The sequence below is a fragment of the Pagrus major genome, chromosome 20, assembly GCF_040436345.1.
Source record: "Pagrus major chromosome 20, Pma_NU_1.0".
Taxonomy (NCBI): Eukaryota; Metazoa; Chordata; class Actinopteri; order Spariformes; family Sparidae; genus Pagrus; species Pagrus major.
This window is the reverse complement of record NC_133234.1, coordinates 23,061,009-23,087,980: the sequence shown is the minus strand read 5'-3', so window position 1 is coordinate 23,087,980 and position 26,972 is coordinate 23,061,009. Positions and strand designations below refer to the sequence as shown.

Here is a 26,972-nt window from a genome sequence, read left to right as displayed (position 1 = left end):
ATAATATGTGTTGCACTGCTACCAAGTACGAACATTTGATGTGGCCAAAATTGTAAAAAAGAAGAAATACCTCTTCTTTCTTGCGGGGGCCTTTTTATTTGAGACGTTTTCACAGTCAGACGCGCTGGCAGCATCCTTCTCCTTTTTGGCTTTGCAAACCTCAAAATCCAGTCCATTTGTCAGACCGTCACTGAGCCAACACGGCTAATGACTGTAGGTAATACTGTTGGCAAACTGCAGAATAAAAAGCACACCATCCATTTCACCAACATCTCTCAGTGCCTGCGGCTGTATATAACGTCCATTATGCATTATAAACTGTTACTGAGACAGTTTAGGGCATGATAAACACTTCCAGCTATTCCTTGAAACATTACACATTTCATTTTAGGAGTTGTACATGATAGTTTTGCATTTCTAATAATACATTCTGCGGTTCTGATGCACAATTTGCTTTTCAGAATAAGCTTTTCAGATGCCAAACCTACAATGAGCTCATAAAAACATGATGCAATCAGTCTAATCTGGCCTGCAGGAGTGAGAGAAACCAGTAGTCTTGTTTATTGGCTCCTATCTGTCTGTCAGCTGGGCAGCAGACACGATCTCAGTGCCACTGATGCTGATGTCACGCAATTGCTGAGCGATTTGGCATGAGACTACAGAGGATTTTACCAAATCTTGGAAATTAACATTTTCTTATTATGTTGCGTTTAATTAAATAAGCCTCTGTTTCTTTTATCCTTCTTCTTTTCTGTCTTTTTTTTCCCACCCCTCCTCCTCCGGGACAGTAGCAGAGATAAGAGGCTCCCACAGTCCGGTAAGACCCAGGTGAACGTGGGGTCACGGGGGGTCACGCTGTCAGACACGAGAGACTGATGGAGGACCCTAATCCTGCCGGTGTCACGAAGATGGATCAGATGAAAACACACACTCACACTCACACACGGTCACACACATTCATGCAGGAATACACGTTAGAATCACAAGAATATGGCAACACAACATTTTTTAAAACTTGCATATGTGTGCATACAAATACTCTTTTACTCGCTTTTTATTTTATTGTGTACTCTAGCTTTCTCTCTTCTTCTTCTTCTTCTTCTTCTCACACACACATTTACACACACACTCACACACAGACGCAGCGGTAGACTGACAGAAACAGGTTGTCGGCAGGGTGAGGGGAGATGTGACTCATGTCCAGCTCATTTATCTGCAATCTGTGGTGTGTATGACTGAGCGTGAGTCCACATACTCCGGAGTTTCTCAAACAAACACTCTCACTCGCTTAGAAATACAGCTGCAGAAACACTCACACACACACACACACACCCACACACGTTACTACTGTGTGAAATATTCTGCAACAAACTGTAAAAGATCTGGTTCATCGTTTTAAAGAATACAGTAAAGAGTCGCTGTTATAGTGTATTTTTCTGATAGTCAACAAATCCCATGAGGAATCCAAATTCTGTGTTAGTCCGGCTCTGTTTGTAGCCCCAGACCCATTTGCTAAGTAAGAAAACAATTCTTTAAAAACAGCTCACAAATATATAGTTTTGTTTGGGCTGGATCCAGGCGCTAGTATTCGAGGCACATGCCCAGGGCCTCCTCGCCACTAGGCGGCGTCATCAACTGTCTGCATTAAATAACGTCAAACATATATTTTAAAAATCTAAAAACATATCTTTGATTTAAAACTTTATTTCAGTGTTAATATATTCATTTATCTCATTTATTTATTTGTAAAATATACATGTAAGGAAAAAGTATTTCAGAGGTTTTACCTTGAAAGTCAGGAGGAAGCGTCTGTAAATGTAAAGTCCAGCTCGCGTAATCTATCGATTTAATCTGGCCTGTTCAGAGAGATATTATGATGAGCACCAGCATGTTCATGACTCGCTAGTGTGTTAGTGATTATCCTGCTAACTACGTCACCTAGAGCCGAATATATCGTAAAGGTCCATCGACTTGTCTCTTAATACCATCCAAAACTTTCCTCTGGACTTTCTTTCTCATTCACCAAAAAACACACAAACACCCTTTATCTTTGACACACACACACACACACACACACACACACACACACACACACACACACACACACACACACTCTCTCTAATTTACACTGACACACAGATGGCCCCTGCTCTGACCACAAATGTAGTGTAACCTCTGCTCCCTGCGGTGCGGCCAGGGCTCAGACTGCCAGTAAAAGCGAGGGGATGCTTCATGGCTCAACAATTCGCTGGGTAAATGGAAAGGGTTTGGTGTGTGACCTCAAACACTCTCCTTTTTTTTCTGTCTCTCTTTCTCTATCGGACTTCTTTCTTTCGTTTTGTCCACCCCTAGTTTTGTTGGCTTTCGATTAATCTGATTCTTCTTTTGGCGTCATTTTATGTCATGTTATTTTCTTTCTTTAATTCACCTTCACGGCAGTGGACGGTCAGATCTCCTTTACTTATTTTTCTTTTGTCCTCACAGATCACATTATAGCATCCAGAGGGTCATTTTTAGCCTATTTTCTCTCTCTCTTCCTTTCTGGCTTTTAAATTCTCACCTGAAATTACAAAACAACTTTTTTTTAAAAATCTCGTATTCCCTTCTCTATATCTCTAAATCTTGCCGTCTCTCTCTTCCTTCGATGGAGGTGTGATTCGCCTCCCCTCCCCTCCCGTCTGAGCGGTCAGGAGCAAAGTGAGGACACAAACCTCAGCTCACAAATATGAGCAGTATGAAGAAAACTGTGCATTTCTGTAAAGTGTGGTTCAGTGGGTTTATTGGGTAACGGATACGCTGAGATCGAGGCCAATTTTTTGGTTTAGCCAAAAAGGTCTTAATGGTATTAGAGACATTACTTCATGGGGGAAGTGGCTTCTATCATGAGCGAGTAGCCTGCAGAGATTAAAGATCAGTGATCAGGAAAATTAAATGATTACATCTCTGTTGCATCCAAATGCGGTTAATCTACAGTACAGCTGCTGCTGCAAGAAGAAGAAATCTCAAGAAGAATATTTGTCTAATTTCTACTTAAAACCGTCTCATTACGCTGATAAATGGGACTTGTTTATGGACAACTTTCACTTGTTCCATTGGCAGATTTTTTTTTTTACTTTTTACAAGCAAGAAACACCTTGTATTCATTGCCATTTTTTCCAGTGTGCACATACAAAAAAAACCCCACACACAAGCCCTCAGTCGCAGTGTTTGCTAAGAGAAAGTATCAGCTTGTGTTTTTGAAATATGGCTCTGAAATTTCATATTGTGTTTCACTAAAGTGAGAAAACCTCAAGAGGTGTGAGAGCCTGCACAGCCTATATCAAATCCAGTCCTCCTATCACCTCAAAGAAAAGTCCAGCCAGGTGGATTTGGGTGTGTAGCATTAATGTGCGCGCACACACACACACACACACACACACACACACACACAGAGTCGTAAAAACAGAGAGAGAAAAAAGGACTTTTCGGATTGGAGAGGACAGGCGGGGATCAGGGGTGCAGAGGGAAATGGTTCGGGTTAACTTTCCTCTAAAGGGTGTCAAAAAAGGAACTAAATTGGGTGTCAGAAAGCGCTAAGGAGCTGAAATAAGTCCGGGTCCCCCAGCTCTCATGTGGGTGGGTGCTCGCTCTTATATTTTACAGACAATGTCCCTTTAAAAAAGCCCGGCGTCTGGAAAGCCCATTAGATGTGCATATAAAATTTCCCCCGTGATTAATAGTTGATGAGGCAGGGTTGGTTGGAGGGTACTACCAACATGTGGCCGGCAGGGCTCCTCCTCTGCAATCTCACGTTACACTCCATAAACTTGCCACTCTTTCCCACCTATACATTTAAAAAAGGAGGAGGGCTCACTTGTCAAGAATGCCTTAGAAGAGTTGTGAAAACAGCCAGCCCGAGGAGGGGAGTCATGCAGTTGCGGACGCAGCTCTCCCGCCGAGCCACAAGCCAGTCAGATCAGTCAGGGAGAAGAGGGTGTGTGAGAGCAGGACAAGAGGGGGAAAGTGTGTGAGAGTGTGTCAGGACCAGAGGCTCAGAAGGACGTCACGCACGCTCCCAGAGAGAGGGGGAAGCACGCTGTCACAGGAAGGCGTCTATCCTCACGCGCTCTGGGCTGTGGAAGAGTCAACAGCCCTCTGACAGAAGGTGGATGCAGTGAGACCATGATGAGCATTTAGTGGATTTTTCTCAAGATACAGATTCAGACTTGAACTTCTTTTCTGAGGTGGAGGTTCGACTCCTCTGCAGACTCGTAATAAGACGCTAGTCAAGATTGTGTGAAGTGTTACTGCATCATGGATCAGCCAGCCAGCAGCTGCATGCGGAGCGCCCACCCCAGCAGCCCGATCTGGGGCTGCATGAGGAACCCTCACTCCGGGGTGCCCGGAGCCAACCTGCAGTACCAGCAGGCCCCTTTCTCCCTCCACCAGAAGCCCGAGTTCCTGGCCTACACAGACTTCACCAGCTCCTGCCTGGTGCCGACTGCGCCTCACGCCGCCTACCCCCGCGACGACAGACCGTACCAAGAGAGCCAGGGGGTTTACCAGAGAGCCGACTGGCAGTTCAACCCCTGCGAGACGCGGGTGAGGGCGCCCGAGGCCTGCCCGCCCGTCGTCGCCCCTGTAGTAGTGGGCGGCGGTGGAGTTGGAGGGCCTGAGCTGGACAGTGTAGGTGGAGACAGGCTGCCAGGCGGCGTGCCCGGGTGTCTGGAGGGAGAGTACTCACCGCAGAGCGTGGCGTCGGCCGACTCGGACAAGAAGAGCTCCAATAAGAGGAAGAGGGATGTCACAGGTGAGTCAGTGGGATGGATGGGAGTCAGCTGGGCTGTGTAAAATATAGCGTCCAGAAAGTCACCAAGGAGGCTTAGAAAAGGAAAAACACACTGATAAAATGCACATTTGGGAGCATTAAAAATGATAGTGGACATTCCTCTATTTCTACTGTACACTGGTGTATATGATAGAAAGAGAAGATGAGGAGGAAACATGGAAATGTGCCAGGGGAAGCAGCACTCTTGATCTGGCAAAGAATCAAAATGTGAAATTGATTCTAACCACATGGTTTGTGTCGCCAAACATCTGCACACAGGTGTAAAAAAAAAAATACCATTGTTCCTCCGTTTACAGTTCAGTGCCCTGTTGACACAAATTCTCTATTTCCTCACTGAATTCATCTCAAAGCTGCACTCTCACCACATCGCTATGCGAAAGGTGAGTAGGTGATAAGACTTTTGTGTTCAGGACACACGCTTTGAGTAGCAGTTGCATCCTCTTATTGTTCAAGGGGCCTCCAAAAGGCTGAAATGATTAACGGGACGTGTGAACGTTTGATTGCGCTCCCGTATCCGTTGGAAATAGACTATTGTTTTATAACAGCGTGAGCACATTGAGGGGAAAAGTGCTTCAAGGCATCACAGGTGCTTCAGACTGTATTAGTTATTATTTAATATAAATGTGTAAGTCTCAAAAGTGAATTAAGTTAGTGAAGTTCTTTTGTAAATCAGCAAATTATTTTTAATTTCAGAACTTTTTTACCTTAAACTCCTAAAGAGGCTAAAAAAGTTATTTTTTAGCAGTTATTTTTTTAGTTTTTCAGCCACTTCATCAAACAACAGCGAGCCAAAATAATATAAAAATACTCCCAGCAATGTCCTTAAATATCCTCAGAGCTGTAAGCTTTTGGATTATAGTGCAATTCATTCCCCCTGCGTCATATTTCACACTTGCTAATAGGAAGCAAAAGAAGTAACTGATATCTGTGACGAACTAATACCTTAAAGTTGACATTAACAACCAGAGCAACAGACTGACGGAAGTGTTTATATTTAAACTGAATCTAAAGGTGTAAAAGTTTTAATGTGCAGAATTTCACCCTGACAGAGCGAAAATCAAACCGAGTCCAACACATCTGGAACATTCACGTTTCATCTGTGGGAACCTGTTCGGCCTGTTTACTCTGTTTCCATCACAAAGATGATGATTTATGCAACGACACTGCAAGAATTCAGAAGGTTTATAATAAATATGGGCTATTTTCCTTACTTTGGAAAAATTCATGTAGCCTCAAATAAAACTTTGAAAGACTTCAAGAAAGTGTTTTTTATACATTTTTTAAATGAGGTTTGGTTACAGGAAGAAAACAAATGTCAACTTTAATCTGCTTACTTACTCACACAGTGACACCTCAGATATAAGTTTTAGTCAGACTGGATTTTAAGTGCTTCATTCTCGTTATCTCTTTCATCAAACCTAACTAACCATGTCTGATTATTAAAAGCATGAATAATTATTTGGAAAAACTACACGACGGACGTCTGCAGAGGACGGTGGGGGCGCTCCTCCCCCCCTCCCTCTCCTTCTTACCTTATTGTAACCTCCACTCACTACACTGAAAACATGCCAGACCACGTCTGGTAAACTCACTTTGCCTGTGAGCCCACTTTTTACATTCTTATCCATTGACATTTTCCTGTCGTTAAGCCGTAACACAATCTCCCACTGAGCGCATGCAACATGTCTGACCACTACATCAGCTTCTTGGTTTCAGCAGAGAGACGTTCAGTCTTCAGTCCTGCGTCGACTCGCTGGTGGTAGAAGAGCATATATTAGGAAAATGTCCTGAGGGCACTGAGCTGCTGTACAGTCTGTGTGTGTTTTTACAGATATGGAAATGTGGTGACGTTTCCAAGACCATAAACTCAAACTGGTGTCTGATATTGACTTTAATCCAAAGTTTGACCAGTAACTCTGTCTCAAATACAGAACAAGCTTCTATCGGCTTTTTATCATTGTTATTATTATATAGAAGAGATTGTATTTAATATAAATTAAGGACAAAAAACAAATTAATAAAAGGTGCATAAAACACTTTTAGTAGCAAAATATAAACACTTACTGAATATTTTATAATATACTAATAAAATAGCAAATATAAGGATTTTAAAATGAGGACTTTTTAGAATTCGGATGATTTTTGCTTCATATTTATGATTTTAATATAATTAATTATTGATTTATTGCTCCCTAATTGTGACTGCTTTTTTGAAGCATCCATAACTGTAAGTACAGTTAATAAATGCTTAATAACATCACATGTTACAGCGTGGAGTGTTGTAAAAGAACTCAGAAGATATGTAGTTAAAATATTACTTTGGTAAAAGTGACAGTCACCATATAGTAAGTAAAAGTCTTAAAGTATCTCATATAAAATGTACTTAAGTATAAAAAGTACAAGTAAAAGTAACATTTTACATGTATAAAATGTATTTTATATTAAAAATTTGCTTTCACTCTGATGGAGCAGAGTAACAAAGTAACTAGTAACTGAAGTTATCGACAAATCTAGAGGAGTAAAAGTACAATATCTGCCTCTAAAATGTAGTGGAGCTGAAGTATAAAGTAGCAGAAAAAGGAAATACTTGAGTAATGTGCAATGCCTCAGGATTGTACTTAACTACATTACTTGAGTGCTAAGTTACATTCCATCACTGAGAGTCTTTTATAAAGCATTTATTAACTCGTTGAACACATTTAAACGTGTTAACACGTGTTCAAAACTCATGAAGACAATTATTTATATATAATTTGTTATCAAGCACACATTAGTTCACACTTAAATAAAACCTTATATCTGCTCACAAATTATTATAATGTGTTACAAACCATTTATTAACTTACTTACTGACACGCAGGTGTAATTTTCACCTCCCTTAAAACAATCACTCATTTACAGCAGCTTTAATTCAGTCCTGATGAAGACAAACCATCCACCCCATTTACTATTGCTTATAAATGATTACTTTAATGTTTACTTTAAATATAAAACATCCTCACTCCTCAAATTCTGACATCAATCACACTCGCTTCCTGCAAACACTCACTCATTGACAGCAGTTTTAATTCAGACTTGATGAAGACAAACTTTTGCACCGTCCACCCAAAAGTATAAAACATCCTCACTCATTGTTAAATCTTACTTTCACACATGATCTGCGATCAATCACAGGTGCAGTTTTCCGCCTCCCTTAAAACAATCACTCACTTACAGCCGCTTTAATTCGGTCCTGATGAAGACAAACTTGTGTAAACTTTTGCACCGTCCACCAAAAAAAGGCACCAAATGTTGTTTGTCTTAGGGACCCTGCTGGGTGCAGAAGCCTTCTCCCTGCAAGTTTACGGTCTCAGGCTGTGCTGGATATTTATTGGGGGCCTGTTTAGTGGGAACCAGTATGGGCCCTGCCAGGTGTTCAGTCTAACCAAACCTGCTCCACACAGCTCCAGACCAGACCTGACGAGGCCAAGCAGCGCCGGCACACTCGGGGTCAGCGCGTCACTAATGACACTTAGACAACAATGAGACGGGATTTTTTGGGCGTGACACATAGACACACACATGCTCGCACACACACACACACACACACACACACACACACACACACACACACACGTCCTGGTCTGCCCAGGCACATCTGGTCCAGGTACTGCAGACCATTCCACATCTTGGCTCGCTGTTCTGGCAAGCACCGAGCAGAACTTCTCACTTTGACAAATTAGAACCATTTTCTAAAGATTACATCAGCTGCTGGTGTCGCTACCAATGCGCAATTATTACCCGACGTCTCCCCTTTTTTAATACGCAAGAGAGGTTTTTACTGAGAGTCAGATCAACTAGCTTTCATTTTTATTCATTGTGGTAAATGAGGTTTATAATTCTGCTATTTCCGAGGATATTGAAGGCAAAGAGCTCCATAAATCTCAGCAATAAACGACAAAACTCTTCTGAGAGCTTGGATAATGCCCGACCCCGCCGCATTCATAGAGATATCTCAGGCTTTTCCTTGACGTATTTGCTGTCATGTAGAGATGAGTTAATGTGAGTGCTCCGGAGGGAAATCTCCTGACACACACTCACCCACGTAGACCTGGACACATCCGCACCTTTGTTCTTTTGTTAGAGGCTTTAACGATGTTCCGCTGCATTCCTCTCCTAACTCAGTCCCTCTGTGGCCGGTCTGGTGGCCCCCCTGCCCTGCTCCGATATGCTCTCACACACACCAAGAATACAATGTTCAAATACACGACTTCAATGTGGCAGAAAGCAGGAAAGCAAACCCAGAAATGTACATGAATTCTCTCTGCACGGACGCTGCAGGTGAACTCGTAAGCTCAGGCCGGGGTGGTCTCTTTTTAAAGCGCTGGTTTAAGTGTTTACTATATGAGGGGCCTCCCACTTAAGGGTCTTTGGAGTTGTGGTTTGTTGGTCGGAAAGGTCCTTCAGGTCTGGTTAATAGTCGACGAGAGGCTGGTCAGCAAATGAGTGCAGAGCTAATTCAAATCAGATCAGCTCTGAAAATGTTGGTGTAGTGCTAGAATCACCAGATAAGACCTGTTATAGAGGAAAAATAGAGGAGAATATCTCCTGTCATATCTACCTTTATATAAAATATGCACAACGCCCCAAACTACACAAAACAAACTCCCTTTCTGTTTCCCTTCAGATCTCCAGGAGTCCAGTTTTAAGGTGGACTCCAGCTGCAAGGCCCGGAAAGAGCGCACAGCGTTCACCAAGGAGCAGCTGAGAGAGCTGGAGGCTGAGTTCACCCACCACAACTACCTGACCAGGCTCCGCCGCTACGAGATCGCCGTCAATCTGGACCTCACAGAGAGACAGGTACACCAGCCGTTCCCTCACGTATGATCGACAGCAGGACAGGAAAAATATAATAATTTTATGACTATCCCTCCATATTAACTCCCCTTTTATTTATGAATCGAATGTCTTATCTGTGGAAAAGGTTTTTCATTCTCAAGTCAAAGAAACAAAAGGTAAAAAGAAATCTCTGATCCCAAAAATCACCTCTAAAAAAATACAAAGTCTGTTAGAAACGTTAATGTTACAAACACTAAAAGAAAGAGTGCAGAACGATCATCCTACGATGACGTTACTCTTTTCCCACAGTTTTACTTTTCTAGTGGCAAAATAACTCAAATAGGTCAAATGGTTTGATCTCCAGGTGCATTAAATAGAAAAAATTAGAAAATAAATAAAACAAATAAATCTTCCAACTCGGTGATCAAAGTGTACAATATTTTAAATATCTCTCATTCTACTATATAATAATAATAAAAAAATGCATGAACATAGTTGCATTTAAATTAAAATGAATACCATTTTCTCCACAATATTTCCTGTGATGGAATGTAACTAAGTAAAGTTACTCTATTTTGAGGAAAATGTTGTTGTTTTTTTTACTTCAGTACGTTAATAGTATCCTCACAGTTACTAGTTACTTTTTACCAGTGTTGTAAAAAGGTACCCAAAAGTCATTCTTGAGTAAAAGTAAAGATATTGCGTTAAAATATGACTTTGGTAAACGTGAAAGCCACCCATAACAATTGTACTTGAGTTAAAGTCCTAAAGAATCTAATACTGAACTTTGTAAATAAGTTTGAAAGGATTTTTTGGCAATAAATGTACTTAAGTGTATCGTAAATATGAGTAAAAGTAAATTATACATATATTTAAATGTATGTACTGTAAGTGAGTCAACTGACTCTCAGATCTGGTAAAATAGATTACTTTAAAAAATGCTCTGATGCAGCATTAACTAGTAACTAGTACTTAAGTACAGTACTTGAGTAAATGTACTTAGCTACATTCCATCACTGCTTTTAGATATTGACTAACTACAACATTAAAATGTATTTGTTACTGATAAAAACAGAACAATACAATATTGTATGACACTATGAGGTTAGCAGATCAGGCCTTTTACTTGTAATAGAGTACTTTTAGACGATGGTATTTCTACTTTAGCGTGAGTAAAGGATCTGAGTACTTCTTCCCCCACTGACTACTCGTCATCCTGCGGTTGTAGCAGAATGTCGTGCAGCTTTAATGAGTGGGCGGCAGCTCCAGACTTGATGAAATGGGGCGAACATGTGTGGATGCTGCTGGATTAAACCCCAGTCTGCCTGTCAGGCCCAGTGTCCCAGCTCCTCCTAATGAGGCCACGGTGCCACAGTGACCACACATACTGCCGTCTGCTGCTAAATCTATTTCCCAGACCTCTGCTGCGCACACACACAGACACACACACACACACACTTCTATACAGACAGACACGCTCACACAGCCAGGTTCCATCTTCACTCTGAGCTCCCTCTGCAACTTTTCCAACTCATCCTACATGCTTTGGCGTCCTGCCGTCCTTTCAATCAGTCACGATGAGCAGAGAAACTCGGAGACGAAGAGGCTCCAGAAATGTGGGAACAGATTCATCTGAATCCCCGACTGATTAGTGGGATGTGCAGGGGTCACCCAAAACTTCATTGACCTGAAATTTTTAACTGAATATAGAGAAAAAGAGCCCCGAGCTGCTGCAGCCATCTCAGAGTTTGAGTTTAGTTTAACGCTTTCCGTGATCTTAGTTTTTAAACGTCAATCGTCATGATTATGAAAATGAAAAACACATTATTTCTCACCTTTATTCATCCTGTCTGAACGCTCTTTAGTCTCTTTAAGACCCCCCCTTTCAAAAAGGCCCAGTCTGCTCTGATTGGTCAGCTCTCACAGGCCTGAGCAGGCACTGCCCACCATGTTTCCGCATCAGCTCTTACTGTGTTTTTGCGGTGACGGTATAGAAGTGACGTCACAACTTTACAGAAGTCCTGACGGCTCGTTTAAAGGCACAGCGACACACCAAATGTGTGTTATTCCACAGCTGAAAATAGTCCCTGACAAATGTTAGTAACATTGACTAATAACTACAGTTTCCAGGTGTTATAAATAATAACCAAACCCTTTTAAATAAACCAAATATTGGTGACCCATTGTTAAAGATTAAAGTCTTAAGGAATGAATAGTACAACAGAGAGGGTAATATATTTTATGGTATTTGTTGACATTAAGATATAAAATAGAATAATACCAGGCTGATACTTGAGGACAGATTCATTCTCAGTTCATAAAACATGAATATCTCTTTATATGCTGCATCAATAATCAGTTAACACAACCCTGTAACGTTTATTTGTCTGGGTGTTTTAGAGGAGTGAAATATCGTCCATCACATTAACAACTGCTTCCCCCCTCACTTGTTTTCCTGCCTCATTTTCCCTGTAATCCTAAGGAATCTCAGGAAGTGTATGTTTTCACTGCTATTCTTGGCCGGACAGTTAAAGTATGATATCATTCTCATTCCAGCGCAGTGCGAATGACACAGATGAGCACTATCCACACTATGAGTACATCCTGTGTAGGCTGACATCCTGATTGTTGACTCTTTTGACCCGACTGTCTATACGATACTCTCTGCCTGCATTTTCTGAGATTTCTGAGCCAGGACCTGACAATCCACGCTCCTTCATGCAAGGCCAATGCAAACCGAGCCAATTTAGACAGTGCTGGAGAGATTTGTGGGGGATTATTTGTCTGTTTTTCTGCTGACCATGTTATAAATTGTAGTAAAAATTGCAGAAAAGCCACAGTGATCCTGTTTCGAGTTCAAATACGGTAAAAGAAATATTCTGCTCTGAGTCTGTTTGAGTGTTATCTAGTATAAATACTTTTTCAACTTCTTGGAAAGACTACTGAATTTGCAGTATCAATGGTGATATACTAGTAGAGCTGCAACTAATAGTTATTTCACATTTATTGATTGACATTATGATTATTATGATATATTGCCGTTAAACCCAAATATGTTCAATTCACTTTCATAGAAAACCAGCAAATATTTATATTTGAGAGGCTTGAACCTGTGGATTTTGGGGTATTTTTGCTTAAAGATATAATATGTAAGCATTCTGCATTAAAGTGTACGGAAACATAACATTACCCCAAATGTTTCCTATCATCCAATCCTAAAAGTTGAAAAGGTAATCCCTGAGTTTTACTCGGTAAACAGCTCCAGATCGGGTGTTTATTCCTCCAGAAGGTCTGACTCTGCACCTGAATCTCTCCACCAGATGTGGCCGGCTCTGAGCAGCTAAGCAGCGGAAATTACGTCTTGTGCATCTTAATAGATTATTAAAATAGTTGCAGATTAATTTTCTCCATGTATGCTGATGACATTGCCTAAATCTTTTAACACAATTCCATTCCAAATCAACATGTTATTTGAAATCGGTCAATCATTTAATAGATTTGTTGTTTGGCTAGTGTCAGAAAATGGTGAAAAAATGTCAATCAGTGTTTCCCAAAGCCCATCAAATGTCTTATTTTGTCCACAACCCAAAGATATTCAGTTTACTGTCACAGAGAAGGAAAGAAACCAGAAAATATTCACATTTAAGAAGCTGGAAGCAGATAATTTGTTCTTTTTCTTTTTACAAAATTACCCAAATTGGTTGATCAGTTTTCAAAATCGATTAGTGTTTTCTCTGTCAGCATTGACATATTTTCTAATGTATAATTTCCTTTGTGTCTCTACAACAGGTGAAGGTGTGGTTCCAGAACAGGAGGATGAAGTGGAAGAGAGTGAAGGGAGGACAGTCGTCTTCGCCCAACGACCTGGAAAACGACGACGTGGACTCGGCTGCCTCGCCCAGCTCTGAATGAACGAAGGGGGTCGACACAGAGAGACGGGGCTCAACTGGACGCCAGCTAATGCAGCACAATGCAACCTTCAACCATTTCTTTGGAAAAGCTGCAGGAATCAAACTCTTTTTAAATCCCCTGGAAGAAATCACTGAGCATCTCCAGATCCTTGCTGTTGTAAATAGTTGATTTATGTCCATAATGAACTGCATTTTGATCCACTATTGATAAGTAATGTGTTCGAGAGGCCTCCTGTTGTTGCAGTGACTGTGTTTAAATATTAGAGATGATACTTGTAGGTCATTGTAGATCAGTGACAGAGTCCAGACAGCAGCTCTAAGGCCCAGCGATGACATATCAGAGCCTGACGTGATTGTGTTTGAGTGCATCCCCGTTGGTTCCAGTATTGTAATCATGGCCTTTGACGCTTGACTACAACCACCTGGGAAAACTCAGACTGCACACGTGTTGCCAAGCCATAAGTGCCTCCGAATCAGATGGTTTTTTTTTTCATTTGTCAGTTTCTTTTTTCCTAGATTATTGTTTTTTTTTTTTCTGTCAAGCATTTTTTTTTTTACTATTCTTTTTTATACATGTTGAATGTTATTGATAAAACACAGATGTTGCCTGTTTCTGCAAATAGAATAAATCATCTGCTGCAAAACGGGAAAAATATCTTCATAATTTCTTCCACCCGCAACAATTGAGTTATGATTGTACAGTTGGTCGATCTGTAGTCTTGGCTCGTGGTTTTATCACGCGTGGATCATTCGGTCAGACGTGACGATCCCTTGAGAACGAAATAATACCCGAGGAGAAGTTCGCTTCCACTTTCTTTTGATGTTAGCAACTGACATAAACAGTTATAAATCATGTGTGTGTTTGTGTGTGGTTCCAGAGATACATCACTCATATCTCAGACTATTTATTTTTGAGCGGTTTAAAACAGGTACGCTGTTGAGCTCATTGACGGCTGTTTCCTGGTTGGAGAGACGACCAATCGGAGCTGTGTAGGCGTGATCAAAAATGGCAACATCATCTTTTTGTGCCAGAGTCAGACAAATTGTCTGCGAAAAAAGTGAGGACAAGATTGACGCAACTCTAGAGGTTTTTGTAAGTCAACATAACAAATAACAACTTTAAAACAGCTGTATTTCTTAGATTGACATGACAATCATTAAAGTTGGATTAATCAATATATTTTACATGAGCAATGCATCAAATGATGTGTCATCAACTCACATAAAAACCTTTGCCCCATCCCCCTCCCATCAGACCCAACCAAATACAAACATTTCAGTGTCAGTGTTTCCTTTGTTGGTTCAGGTTTTGTTTCTCATGTCTAAATTGACTGTCACCGTTCTGACTCCATACAGTCCCCCTTTGCTGTAAAGAGCGTTTTATCGTCTTTAAGCTCATTGTTTTGATACCGCGACCCACAACTTTAATGTTTTGGTTTACTCTCACGGCTCTCGTCCACCATGTTTTACATGTTGCGGTGGGCAGATTTTTCCAGTAAAAGCAGCTCTAATAGGCCTAATGAACCCAAAAGACACATTTAGCGACTAGCTGGTGAACAAAGCTGAACAATAAGTTTCCTTCAGGAGTTGGTGTGCACCAAAAACAGTGAAAAGTGGAGTGAATATCTGATTTGATTCAACAGGTCACCAACTCTAAATCAATGCTAATGTGACTCTGCTGCATATACAAGTCTGCAGCTGTCCCATTGTGAAGTACTTGCTATCTTTTTGTTTTAGATGAGTTTCCAGGTCCCTCTGGATTGATTGCAGTGGATTCAGATCACCTGTGTGCAGCTTGGGTTATTCCCCCTCTCAGCCAATCAAAGTGTGACGACGCCCTTTTGTGAAGGCTTAAGAGAGGTGGAGTCACTCTGATTCTGTCCTTGATACGCTGCAGACCTCATCCGAACATCCACGTGTTTCAGTTTTTTTCTGTTTAATTACATTAGGGACTTAAGAGGTGGTAAAATAAGTATATTTCAGTTTCATTATTCCCAGCTCACACTCTTCCTGTATGGGGGTCGCAGCCACAGGATCTTATCAGGTTTAGTGTGTAATCCGGGTGTTCGGCGAGAGCCCCTGCGACAGGCCACGCTTTACACCAAATCCCTTCCGATGATGCCATAATTATCTTCATTAATATCTCGCATGGAGGTCGGATATCCCCCCGAGGTCAGATCAGAACCAGCTCTCATCAACGCCCACCTAGATCCTGTCTACAGCTCCTTAATCCTTAAGAATGTTTTCCTAATGGCAAGTGGTCTCCTTCAGACCCCGCCGCAGATCAGCCTGATTGGTCTGAGGTGACCTGACGGAGCTATAAGTAGATCTGAGTGTGTGTTTTGCTTTTTACACACCATCACTTGTCTTTCCAGTCAGCTCACAAAGGGCCATTAACCTGACAAGGTGGAGTCAGGCTCCAGAAAAGCTAAAAGTATTTGGCCCCAGCTCCGCTATTTTCAACGGAAGCATCTGGATGGGGCCAATTTGATCTCAACCTGAGTGGAACCTAGACAAACCCACGCACGGGGCCCCCAGGACCAGAGGAAAAAAGAAAAGAAAAAAGGGAGAGAGCTCGCTGGCTGACCACTTGCGTATGATGGAAAAGGGAAATAATAGGTGGGTATGGGTGAAAAGACGGCTTCTCAAGTACAGGATGTTGTTGTAGCAGGTAGCCAGTCATCCAATTTCCTGCTTCCCAAAGAAAACAAGAGCCCGAGCAGAGGAGTCCCCAGACTTACAATGGTGGGCCTATGCTCAGACTCCGGCCAACCAAACAAAGCCTTCAGAGGTTACTGCCCTTTCTGCTGGTCTGCAGGGACCGGAGCTGGCAGGGGGGGGTGGGATGGTTGTTCCACACACACACACACACACACACACACAGAGTCGGGGTCAAGTGTTACTGTACGTCTGACCTCTGCGGGCCCCCGCTGCAGCTGCTGGGGTCGGAATAACTCCAAGTCGATCCTGTGCCCGTTTCCCCCCGCACTCAGCCTCTATTAGGCTCTATTATTGTATTAGTGGTAATAGTAGTCAAAATAAACCATGTCCAATTGTAATGATAGTATTAATATCAGCAGTGTAAACTAATGAAACTGGAATGTTGTTCTTTCACCATAGAGGCTCCTTTTAAAGGCACAGGGGTGGTCAAATTTATGGATTAGATTTAATTGGTGGTGTTGTGATTGTGGGATGTTCGACCTGCCAAAACTCCCAAGAAGGGAGAAAAACGCTGGTTTTCCTTTCACTTTTCGAACCTCGCCAGTAGCTCTGAACACCCTGTTCTATTTTTTTATTGATTTTAGGATAAATTCAAACAGGTTGAGGCAACACATTTCTAAGAATATCACTCTGTAGATGAAACGGCACGGGTAAGATACAGCAATATGTAAGAGAACCAGAGAGGCCAGTTTAGGATATGGGCATTGTTATGTATTACCCCCAGCTCGGACACACGATGAATCCAAGTTGGACTTGAATTTGAGAAGTTTGAGGTGCTGCATGTATAATCCTTAGTGGGCTCTGTAGGAAAGTAATGTATTTAATTTGAAATGATTTTCTCTTCCTTCTGTCTCTCCAGGTGTCTGTTGCGTCGCTGTCAGCTGTAATGGGGTTGAGTTTTTCTTCACTTGTGTGCAGGTATAAAACATGGATGCTGTGATGATGTGGTCTGTGTGTTGTAGTTGTTTGCCTTCCTGTTAAAACGATTGGAGAGAAAAAACAATATCACTCTCTCACCGTCACACAGAATTCAAGGCAGCAGCCACAAAAAATAAGGATGGATTCAGTCCCAGCAATATCTCCTGAGCTGTGATTATAAAAGCAGACTCAGCTGCAGGAAACATTCTTGAAATAACTCCTGTACTTTGAATACAAGCAAAGAGAAATAAGAAAACATTGGTCAGAGTCTGTGACTTCACCCTCAGCACTCGGCAGCAGAAACCAACATACGGAGGGTTCTGCCACTAAAAGCACAGATTCCCGGAGAATTCAGCCAAATGCTCTCAAGTGGACCACGTCACCGGCTCGACGCTAAAAATGTTGCATGTGTGGACAAAAGGCAACCTGTGGTTACATGAGCAGCTGTGTGCACCGTCTCCATTTTTAAAACATTTCCAGTTGTGAATCATTCAGAACAGTATTAATGAAAAGTTTGGTGCGTCGACAGTCGACCTCAAAGCATTCAAAAATATTGAAGTTGGCAACATGGTCTATAAATACAGGTAGTTACAAGTGACAAACATGATTCATGTCACTATATTTAATCCAACATCCCAATGAGTATTTAAACATTACATGTAATATTGTATTTTTAACATGTATTCGTAGTCTTCATAACATCGTGAGACACTTAGAAATAATGCATGTATCAGTGTTTAAGGGCTTTAAGCACATTATAGTGTACATGCAGTAGCAAATGTTCATGTATTTTGTCACTTTTATTCCTTTGCTTTCCACACCATGATTCCCATCATGCTTTAAGTGATACATTATTCTCACTCTGATAATAGTAAGAACTGAGATTGGCCCTCAGTAGAGCCCATACCTCCACCAGGGCCCCTCTTTTATATTCACTCATAGATACCAGCCAGTTAATTATGCCTGATTTTTTTTTTTCTTCCCATGAAGATGCATGCATTATTCCCTGAGAAATACACATAAATGCCAACAAAAGCCCCCCCCACCCTATCTCACAATGTTAACGGAAGAGAGAATCAATTCCTGGACCTGACCCTTTATCTGGATCCACACCAAAAGTTAACGGGGTCTATTCTTGGCTGAGACTTGTCCTCCATCCAAGTTTGGTGGAAATCCGTTTGGTAGTTTTTGTGTAATCCTGGTCACAAACCAACAATGTACGGACACGGGTGAAAATATAACCTCCTTGGCAGAGGCATCACCTCAGTCCTCTATTTTAGCTTAATTTTTTTAAATATATTTTGGTAAATATTAATAAAGTAGTTCCAATTTGTAACACTGATCTAATAGGTTTGAGTTATAACTGTGAAAAGGAGTGTTTACACAAAATGTGACTTTTGATTATTTACCCCCTTATACATTTTTATACTAAAATATATTCATCACCAAGAAGTAAATCTGTTTATTTATTCACATCATGTTTAGTTCACAGACTTCCCTCCTCACTCTCTTACTCTCTCTCTCAGAAGTTAAAGCGGCAGGCGATCAAATGAAAACTTGAGGGTTTATATAAGAGTATATACGTATATAAGAGGCTGGGTTGTTTTTAGACATTTTCATGCAGAAATATCATCTTTAAGTGGAGAACTTTATTTGGACAAAAGATTATTAGTTGATAAAAAGAAAACCTTCTCAAGGTTGTCAAAAATGTACTGAAGTAACTTTTTTCCCTTGACATGTGTTTTCATTTTGACTGAAAGGAAAGTTGGAAAGAGAAAGTGAAGGAGTGACATGCTGCAAGAATCATCAGCTTAACTTGATCCTTTTAAGACTTCAGTACATGTCGAGCACCGTCGACCTGCTCCCACAGTCCTCCGTGCATTTATTTTGAAAACCCCTGCGCTCTGACTCCAGCTCCAGCGGCTACTTGGCGGGAAAAAAGCTCTTGATGGATCGCCGGAGGTGTGAAGGTCAGCGCTACAAGAGGCGAGCGTAGAAATTAAAGCATGTCGTTCTCCCCCTGGGCCCTGCGCTGTGCCGCGGGAGCTCCATCTGCACGTTGTTATTGTGTACTGAGACGGCGGCGGCGTCACTTCAAAGAGGCTATCTGCAAAAATCTGACATGCTGATTATGGACGGACACCGCTGTGAAAACGCGAGATAGGGAGAGTTAAGATAACATCATAATGGGATCATATTGTAGAGGAGGAAGGGGGAAGGAAGACTTGTCCGACATGACCTCAGGAATACTCGACAGAACTGCCTCTTGTTAATTCTCATCTTCTTAAATCTGACAGTAAGAGCCTGTCATGAACTTCTCTGTCTCACCTCGCCGATGGCTGCAAAAGACCAGAGGAAGCTGGGTTTTGTCAGATGAAACGGACCCCGGAGAGACTTAATGTTACACGACTGTTCTCCTGCCTTCCTCTCTGCGATCCTTCATCCAGTTACCTGCAAAGCGACCCTTCTCTTTCCTTTCATCCTGACTGTTGTTTTAAGCCACCTGCGAATCTGTTTTCTCTGCCTCAGCCTCCTCTTGTCGTGTTTTCAGCCTCTCACAGAAAACCGCCGAACAGCGAGAAAGGCAGGCGGAAATATGTGATCTCTTCCGCACATCCTCCCAAGACGGCCGTTGTGTTGATGGAGGCGTACAAGGAGCGTGTGTTTGCATGTTTGCATGTGTGTGAGTCAGTCGGCGTACCTGTGGGTGACCGAACAAGCCTGGCGAGTGTGTAGTCAGCGCTGGACACTCATGCAGCTCGCCCTCTGCTCATCCTCCCCCCCTCCAAACCTCTCGGCCTCTCGTCTCCGGTGATTAGCGGCTCCTGCAGGAGTTATAAATCTTCCATTTCCATTGCACAATCAGTCAAGGCGGGCCAAAGTTGAGGCACAACATTAAATTATCTGAGACTTCCTACAAAGGCTCCTTTTTGGATGTTGCATTTTAAGCGACGTGGATCCCAGAACCTCCCGGACCTCGAGGACTCCGGTCTATGGCTCCCTCTGGTTGGTACTCGTGACCCGCTGTGGAGCCGGATGATCCAGCAGCAGTTTGACTCTGCAAACCATCACACAGAGGAGCACTCAATCACGCTGTTCGCTGAGCAAAGTGAACATAGAGGGCCTTGTTCACCAGAGAAGCACACAGCGAGGACACACAGCGTGAAGGCAGGAGAGTGAGGCTTCGCTGTCCGGTTCAAAGACGACAACAAAAACCAGAGAAAAACAATCACAGTCCACGTCACTGCAGGACACCTTCGGCCTTCTAGCAACAAGTCCTCATGCATGAAAAATAAGTGATTAGTCAGTGACAGTGTCTTCTGATTAAACCAATTTTATACAAGTTTAGGCTAAGAGAGAGCTAAAAGAGCTCAACTATTTCTGATCTGCTGCGAGCTTTTGCTTTCTTTAAGGCCTGAACGGCTGCAAACCAATTACTAATCTGATAAACGATGGCTTTTCCATCTCGCTCAAAGGACACAGATCTCCTACAAGTCCGTCTACCTGTCGCTGGGAAGGTAGCCGGACCTTTACAGAAGTTTGACTTGTGGAGGAACTGATTTCTTGTGATCATCATTCAACTGCACCAAGACTGGTTTGATGCTTCGACCCGGAAGTATTGTTTTAAAGTTGGTTGCGAATGTGGCCAGTGTTCGGACTTGTTCATTCAGACCTGGTGTACTGACCTCTGCACTGATTCATATGAAATAGCTTCAGCAGTGCCGGTCGCATAAACCACAAGCGTTGTCGACTCTTGCAGGAGTTCACAGCGCTCACGGTCAGATTCTTTAGATGTGAACGGATAGTTTTAAGTCACCGTTCACCAAAAACATTACAGAAGATGTGAAGAGCTGCCATTTCATTAGTTAATTAAACTAAAACTCAGTGAGATTAAAGAAAGTTCACCTTTATATTTAATAAATATGTCTCTACTCTGAGGTCTTCAGTGCTGAAGTAACAGTCTATATGACCTATAATCCTCCTCTAACTTCTCTAACTGGACCGGGACATTTATGAAGGTCACGTTTCAGAACGATCATAAACTTGATCTCCATCTTTATGTCACAGTGCTGCAGCTTACCTGAGAACTATAACAGTAAAACACGTCAATAGAAAAACACATCAATCAGAAACATCAACAGCTTCTCACTCTCTCTGCTGAACGGCGGACTTTGTCCTTGCGGTAAACCAATCCTACGTCTAGAACCTCCAACCCTCACACACAAGAGCTCATTCAGCCGTCGTGACCCGGCCTCCATTCATCCTCCTGCCTCGCAGGTCCCCCGTCCAAACAGCCCCGGCTGGAGAAACGGCCCTGGAGGCGATGGCATCAGGCAGCAAGAGGAATCATCCATCAACACGAGAGTTACCAGAGAGCACTGGGATCAGACTGCTGTCATAAAGGTGTCATGGCTGCCAGACAGCCGAACCAAGGACAACAAAGACGCCCATGTCTCTCGACCATGAGGGTCCGATGTGAGTTCAGTTTCTGGTTTCAGAGAGGCATCTAAAGATAGACAAAGGCAACAAGGTTTTCCAAGCGACTGAAGATCAAACTAAATCGTATTTCCACACTTTGATCCAGTTGTATTGATAGCAGTGATGGACTCGGGACGTTTGAGGAGCAGGGCCGAGAATATTAAAAGGGCACCAGCATGCAGAAAGTCGTGATATTTACAGTGAAGAGAGGGAAGTTCACCACGTTTTGTCCACTGGAGGGGCACCAAAGTGGGCACATCCGCTGCGTTTTGAAACAAGTGCATAGCTTAAAGCCTCGCAGGATGGATTCTTGAGATCATGTCACGTGATCTCATGAATCCAGCTGCCCCACAAGGTCGTCTTTACTGCTCTCATCAACCTCATCTTCAGATGCAGCAGGAGGCTCTTGTCTTGTCCTCCCTTGAAAACCTCTGATAAATCCAACAGAACCAAACCACAGAGAGACAAATTTAGCATAAGAGGCTGTGGGGTTTTGTAATGATGAAATATGAGCTGCTTCACATTGTTCATATATTACGTCAGACGCAGGATCCAAAGAGCCTTTTGTGTGAGCACGAAAGGGAAGATGTTTAACGCTCACAGGCTGATCAATAAATAGCAGGTTACCGACCATCAGCCGCACGTTTACTGCCCCCAGTAAATTCCAGGGGTTTGGGTTTCCATTCAAAAGTTTCAGATGTAAGATGGCGGAGGTTTTTCAAGTACAGGTGTTGTCATAAAAAAAAGATGACCGAGATCCAACAGTGAGGAGCCTGTATGAGGTAACGCCATCAGAAAAGTGCATCATAGCAGCAGCAGCAGCAACACCGGCAGGTCACCGGGTTTTGAGGTAAAAATTAAAAGGCTGTGCTTCGGAAAAAAACTGCTCTCATGTACCAAACTTTCGAAACTGTGAATGAACGTTGCAGCTAAACTCGGTCTGAAGTTGCAGAAAACATCTGTTAGCATCAGTAACATCGGTGACCACATGTTAATGCTAAATTCATTTTCAAAATCGTTTAAAATGTCCCAAACATCTGGAGCTGAAGAAAAAAATCTGCACAAATATTTGCAAATAGTATTTCATCCAGTGTGCAGATGTAGCCACACAGTGAGCAGTTGAAGCTACGCAGACTCTCGGCTCTGTCCTCTCTGTGTTTTTAATGATCTGTGGAGCGACTGTGAGCCAGCAGTGTGACTGTGTTCACCTGTGCCAGCACACTTAGCCTGGCCCGTGTCCAAACCAGCTTTGAGCAGAACCAGAAGTGGGCTCAGTCGGTTGTGAACCAGGATTCTTTAAATCTCCTCATCCATCCAGTCCAACACCACCCATCCATCTATCCGGCTACCCATCTCTCCACCCGCCCCCTCGCTCCCGACTCCCATCGGCCTCTCGAGTCTGGACTGTAGCGTGACAGCGTGTGTGCGTTTGTCTACCTCGTGTGTGTTTGCCTGCATTGCGTCTCTGCAGGTACGTGTGTGTGTGTGTGTGTGTGTGTGTCGGAGCCTGGCGTTTGTTATTCTCCCTGCAGTCACACTGTCTTTCATCAGGGCCCGTCCTGCAGCCCACAGACTCTCAGTATACAGTTTCACAGTCTCGGGCCCCCGTCTGCTGCAGCACGTGGGTGGATGATTTCTAACACATGGGAACCTTGGGAGCCCACGCAACGCTGGAACAATAGAGGACCTGTCAGTGTCGGGGCACTGGAAGAGGACGAGACGGCAGGCGGTGATGATGTCAGAATCATTCACACCCACCCACGCTTCGCCCGCCCTTCTTGGCTCTCGTGCACTCAGACGGGAGCATCTGCAAGTGTAAAGAAAATAAGCTTATTGCATGATGGGAAATTAAATATCTCCTGTAATCTCGTAGTGTACCTGTGGACGAGCATGCAGATATATATAAAAAAAGAGCCATCCCAAGTGTCCATCGAAGGAAACTGGCATTTGGGATATTTCTTTCTATGTGAGGATTTCAGCTTTATCAGAAGTTTGAGATATTTAATCTGGACCAAAGTGGTGGACTGACTGACCAACAACGTCATCCCCAAAGCCACATCCCTAAAAGTGGCTACAACTTTTGAAGGAACATCTGCAGAGCTACACTTTCCCTTCAGCTTCAAGCCTCCAGGCTTTGAATCCAATTTGACACAGTGGCCAAACTGTGTCATCACAACGTCAGGTGACGCACACCTGCCCCAAAAAATACTTTTTCCCACATTGTGAAGAAATGGCTGTAACACACTGGATACATTTTTTGAGTGTCACAACTAATTTCACAATCAGAACTCACCCGTGATGATTTTCATTAATTGCTGCTAAAAACAAAAAACAACAATGTGAGATCGGGTTTAAAATATTTACCATCCATACTTGGACAAATGCAGTGAAACACTCAATGTACTGTCAGGAAAGGCCTCTATATGGGTTGTAAATGAGTCAGCAGTTTCTGTGCCATCAATCTGTTGCCGTTGTTCGTATAATGCCAGAATCGACCTTTAAATCCAATTTTCAGGGTCTTCTGAGTCTGCCAGACTGATTTGTGTTTATATCTGTATACAGGCCTGAAGCATGCACTCATATATGTGTGAGTATGTGTGTTGCACCCCGAACGAGCCAAATCCCACTCAAAGCCCCGAGGATTAGCCCTCTCAGAGCAGCCGTTCTCCAGCTGCAGACCTCTTGCACGCCCAGTGGATAGCGATCTGACTTCCTGTGACACCTCCACCTCCCTGAAAGTGAGAACCAGCTCCGTGTGGCCAGCTGATATTCATGCATGTTAGCACGTTGGCAGAATGAGCCGGTTACTGTATATTCCTCTTCTTTCTGCTTCTTTCTCCACCTCTTGAACGGGAACCAAAGCACAAACATTGGCTTAATTCCTCTCTATTGTCTCGAGGCAGAATCTACCCGGCATGTCAGCCAGAAAAATAACACAATATGGTCGAAAGGCAAGGAGGGATGGTGTGTAAGGAGAGGGGTCGCTGATTGTTTTGGAGGTTTAAAGTCGGGGAGAGGGAAAGCAGGGCAGTTCCCAGTGGTCGTCTAGAGTCCTGTGAGGCAGCAGCACACGCCAAGCACCGAGAGTGAGGAAAGCAATCCATCAGTGGAGGTCCACGGGAGGAAGAGGAGAGGGGGGTGTGGGGGACGCAACACTGGGCCAAACCATAACAATATGTGTGTGTGGCCATTGTTAGCAGTCCAGGGTCATTGTGTGGTGCTGGTAGCCTCCACACCCTCTGATTTCAGTGGGAGTCAGTCCCCTCAGATACTCCCAAGAGGAGGGCAGCAGGCGGGACCGGTGGGAATGAACATTCAACAGCGACATGCCAAGGAACGGGAATGTTTAAAGGAAAAGAAAAACAATGTTGTGATTCTTTAGGGCCTTTACACACCTCGACAACACAAATATGCCAAATACTCCCCCTGTGGATACGTCTGATCAAGACTATTCACGCCGACAGCTATGCAAAATTGTGTCAGTGATTTATTACTTAAAAATAAAATCATGTTGATGGTTCAGTGTCTGGTAACAGGGTGAACGGTGTCTCTCATCACACAACTCCTCAAGAAAGCGTCCTGTTTCCCCCAATATGACCTTTAAAAGCCTTAAATTACTTGAATTGTTTTGTTTTGATGACACATATTTTGTTGTATGTAACTTTCTTATAGTAAAGCAGCCATAAAAGTTTTGTTTTATTATTAATGGATCAGTCAAGTGAAGCCACAGAAGCTGAGAAGACGACAATCTCTGACACATCATGTTGTTCTTGTCTTGGTAAACTGACAGGCTGTTATGCCGCCTGCAGGCTATCAGGCTCTAACCCAAACAACCCTGGGATTACCCCCATGTTTGTTTGACTGTTTACTCTGGGCGAGCTGATCTCCCTCCCCGCCGACGGCAACACGAGCCATTACTGCAGACCATCTGTGGACACGGGTCAGTGTTGACCTACCGCTCTCCAAACACCGTTCAGCTCCGTCCGGAGGGAATCAGTCAGAGACCGGCAGCAACTCGAACATGGCCGACAAGGAAAGATGCTAATGCGGCTAGAGTATCTTTTTCAAAGTTGCATCACATCTCAACGAAGCGAGCTATCACTCCACGTGGCAGTGACAGATCTCAGAGGAACAATTAGCGGGTGTTGTGTGTGGATGTTTTTGATGTACTGGTGAGGCAATGAAATACGATCCAGGAAGTCCAGTTTAACTTCTTAATCCAGTGTTTTGGCTCATCAACAGTTTATTGTGATCTGACAGGATTTTAGTTCAGCCCAGTCGCCAGAATAAAATGTTGGCATTTCATGTTTCTACAAACGACGATACGTTCAAATTTGTATTATTCAAACTGATCGTGTCAACGTTTCTACAATACGTTTCAGGTTACATGTATATGAGCTGACTTTCATGTCAGACGGAGGAGGGGGTGGTGCTGTTGTGACAGCTGGGACGGCTGCCGAGCCAGAGACCACTGTTCGAGACAGCGTTTTAACATTTGTAAGTGTGAAATCACTGGATCTTTTTTAACGAGTCCCGGGCACATGACAGTATGAAAGTTGTGGTTGGTTTAGCCGACCGTCCACCCTGAACTCCTCCCTATGTGGTCTGTCTCGCTCTTTATTCCACGTCACCAGACTTCCTCCTTTGCAGCTACAATAATTACCACGGCCACTAGAGGTTGCCGCTAACAGGAAAAGTAAAGATGGGTCGTAATAAGCTGCTTTCACAGTCGACCTATAAGGTTGTTTTTCTGATGAGGACGGTCTGAATAAGAAAGTGCGCTTGCACATATTTGGTTTGGACAACGCAGCACCGATACTGGATGACTTTCTGGTCAACCCTGCGTATTATTGGTGGATCGTTTCTGCATTGGTCCCATTCAAATGATTAATGGGGTCTGCGTTCCTTCAACTTTGCTGTTGTCTGTCTGAAGATCTGGCCCAGACCAACACGTTGCTTCTGTTTGTAACTCAAGGACCGTCTTATACTTTGGCTCCCGAGCCGCTACACAATGACAGCTTTGAAGAAAATCTGCTGGGGACGTGAGCTCTGTAATGTATCTGAGGAAGTCTTCAGAGAAGTATGTCCATTTTGTAGTTGCAGCTTGGAATTAATCTCTTAAGGTCTCAACACTTCCTACTGTCAGACTGCCCGATTTTTATGGCCATTTAACACCACATCAAAAAGAGTGGCAAACAAACCAAAATACACGCTACGATCTCTGGGCACCAGCTGGTGTGAAACCAACAGCCTGTATCCTTTCCATTAATCCCGTCCCACGGCGCACAGGAACTCTC

General features: G+C 43.1%; 1 protein-coding gene across 1 annotated transcript; it reads left to right on the top strand.

Moving 5' to 3' along the window:
• Window positions 1-4,078: 4,078 nt before the first annotated feature.
• meox1 (mesenchyme homeobox 1) lies at window positions 4,079-14,159 on the top strand. The gene is made up of 3 exons (XM_073489289.1): window positions 4,079-4,789; window positions 9,495-9,667; window positions 13,436-14,159. Exons 1-3 carry the CDS (start codon window positions 4,294-4,296, stop codon window positions 13,556-13,558), a joined length of 792 nt encoding a protein of 263 aa, XP_073345390.1. The 5' UTR covers window positions 4,079-4,293; the 3' UTR covers window positions 13,559-14,159.
• Window positions 14,160-26,972: the final 12,813 nt, after the last annotated feature.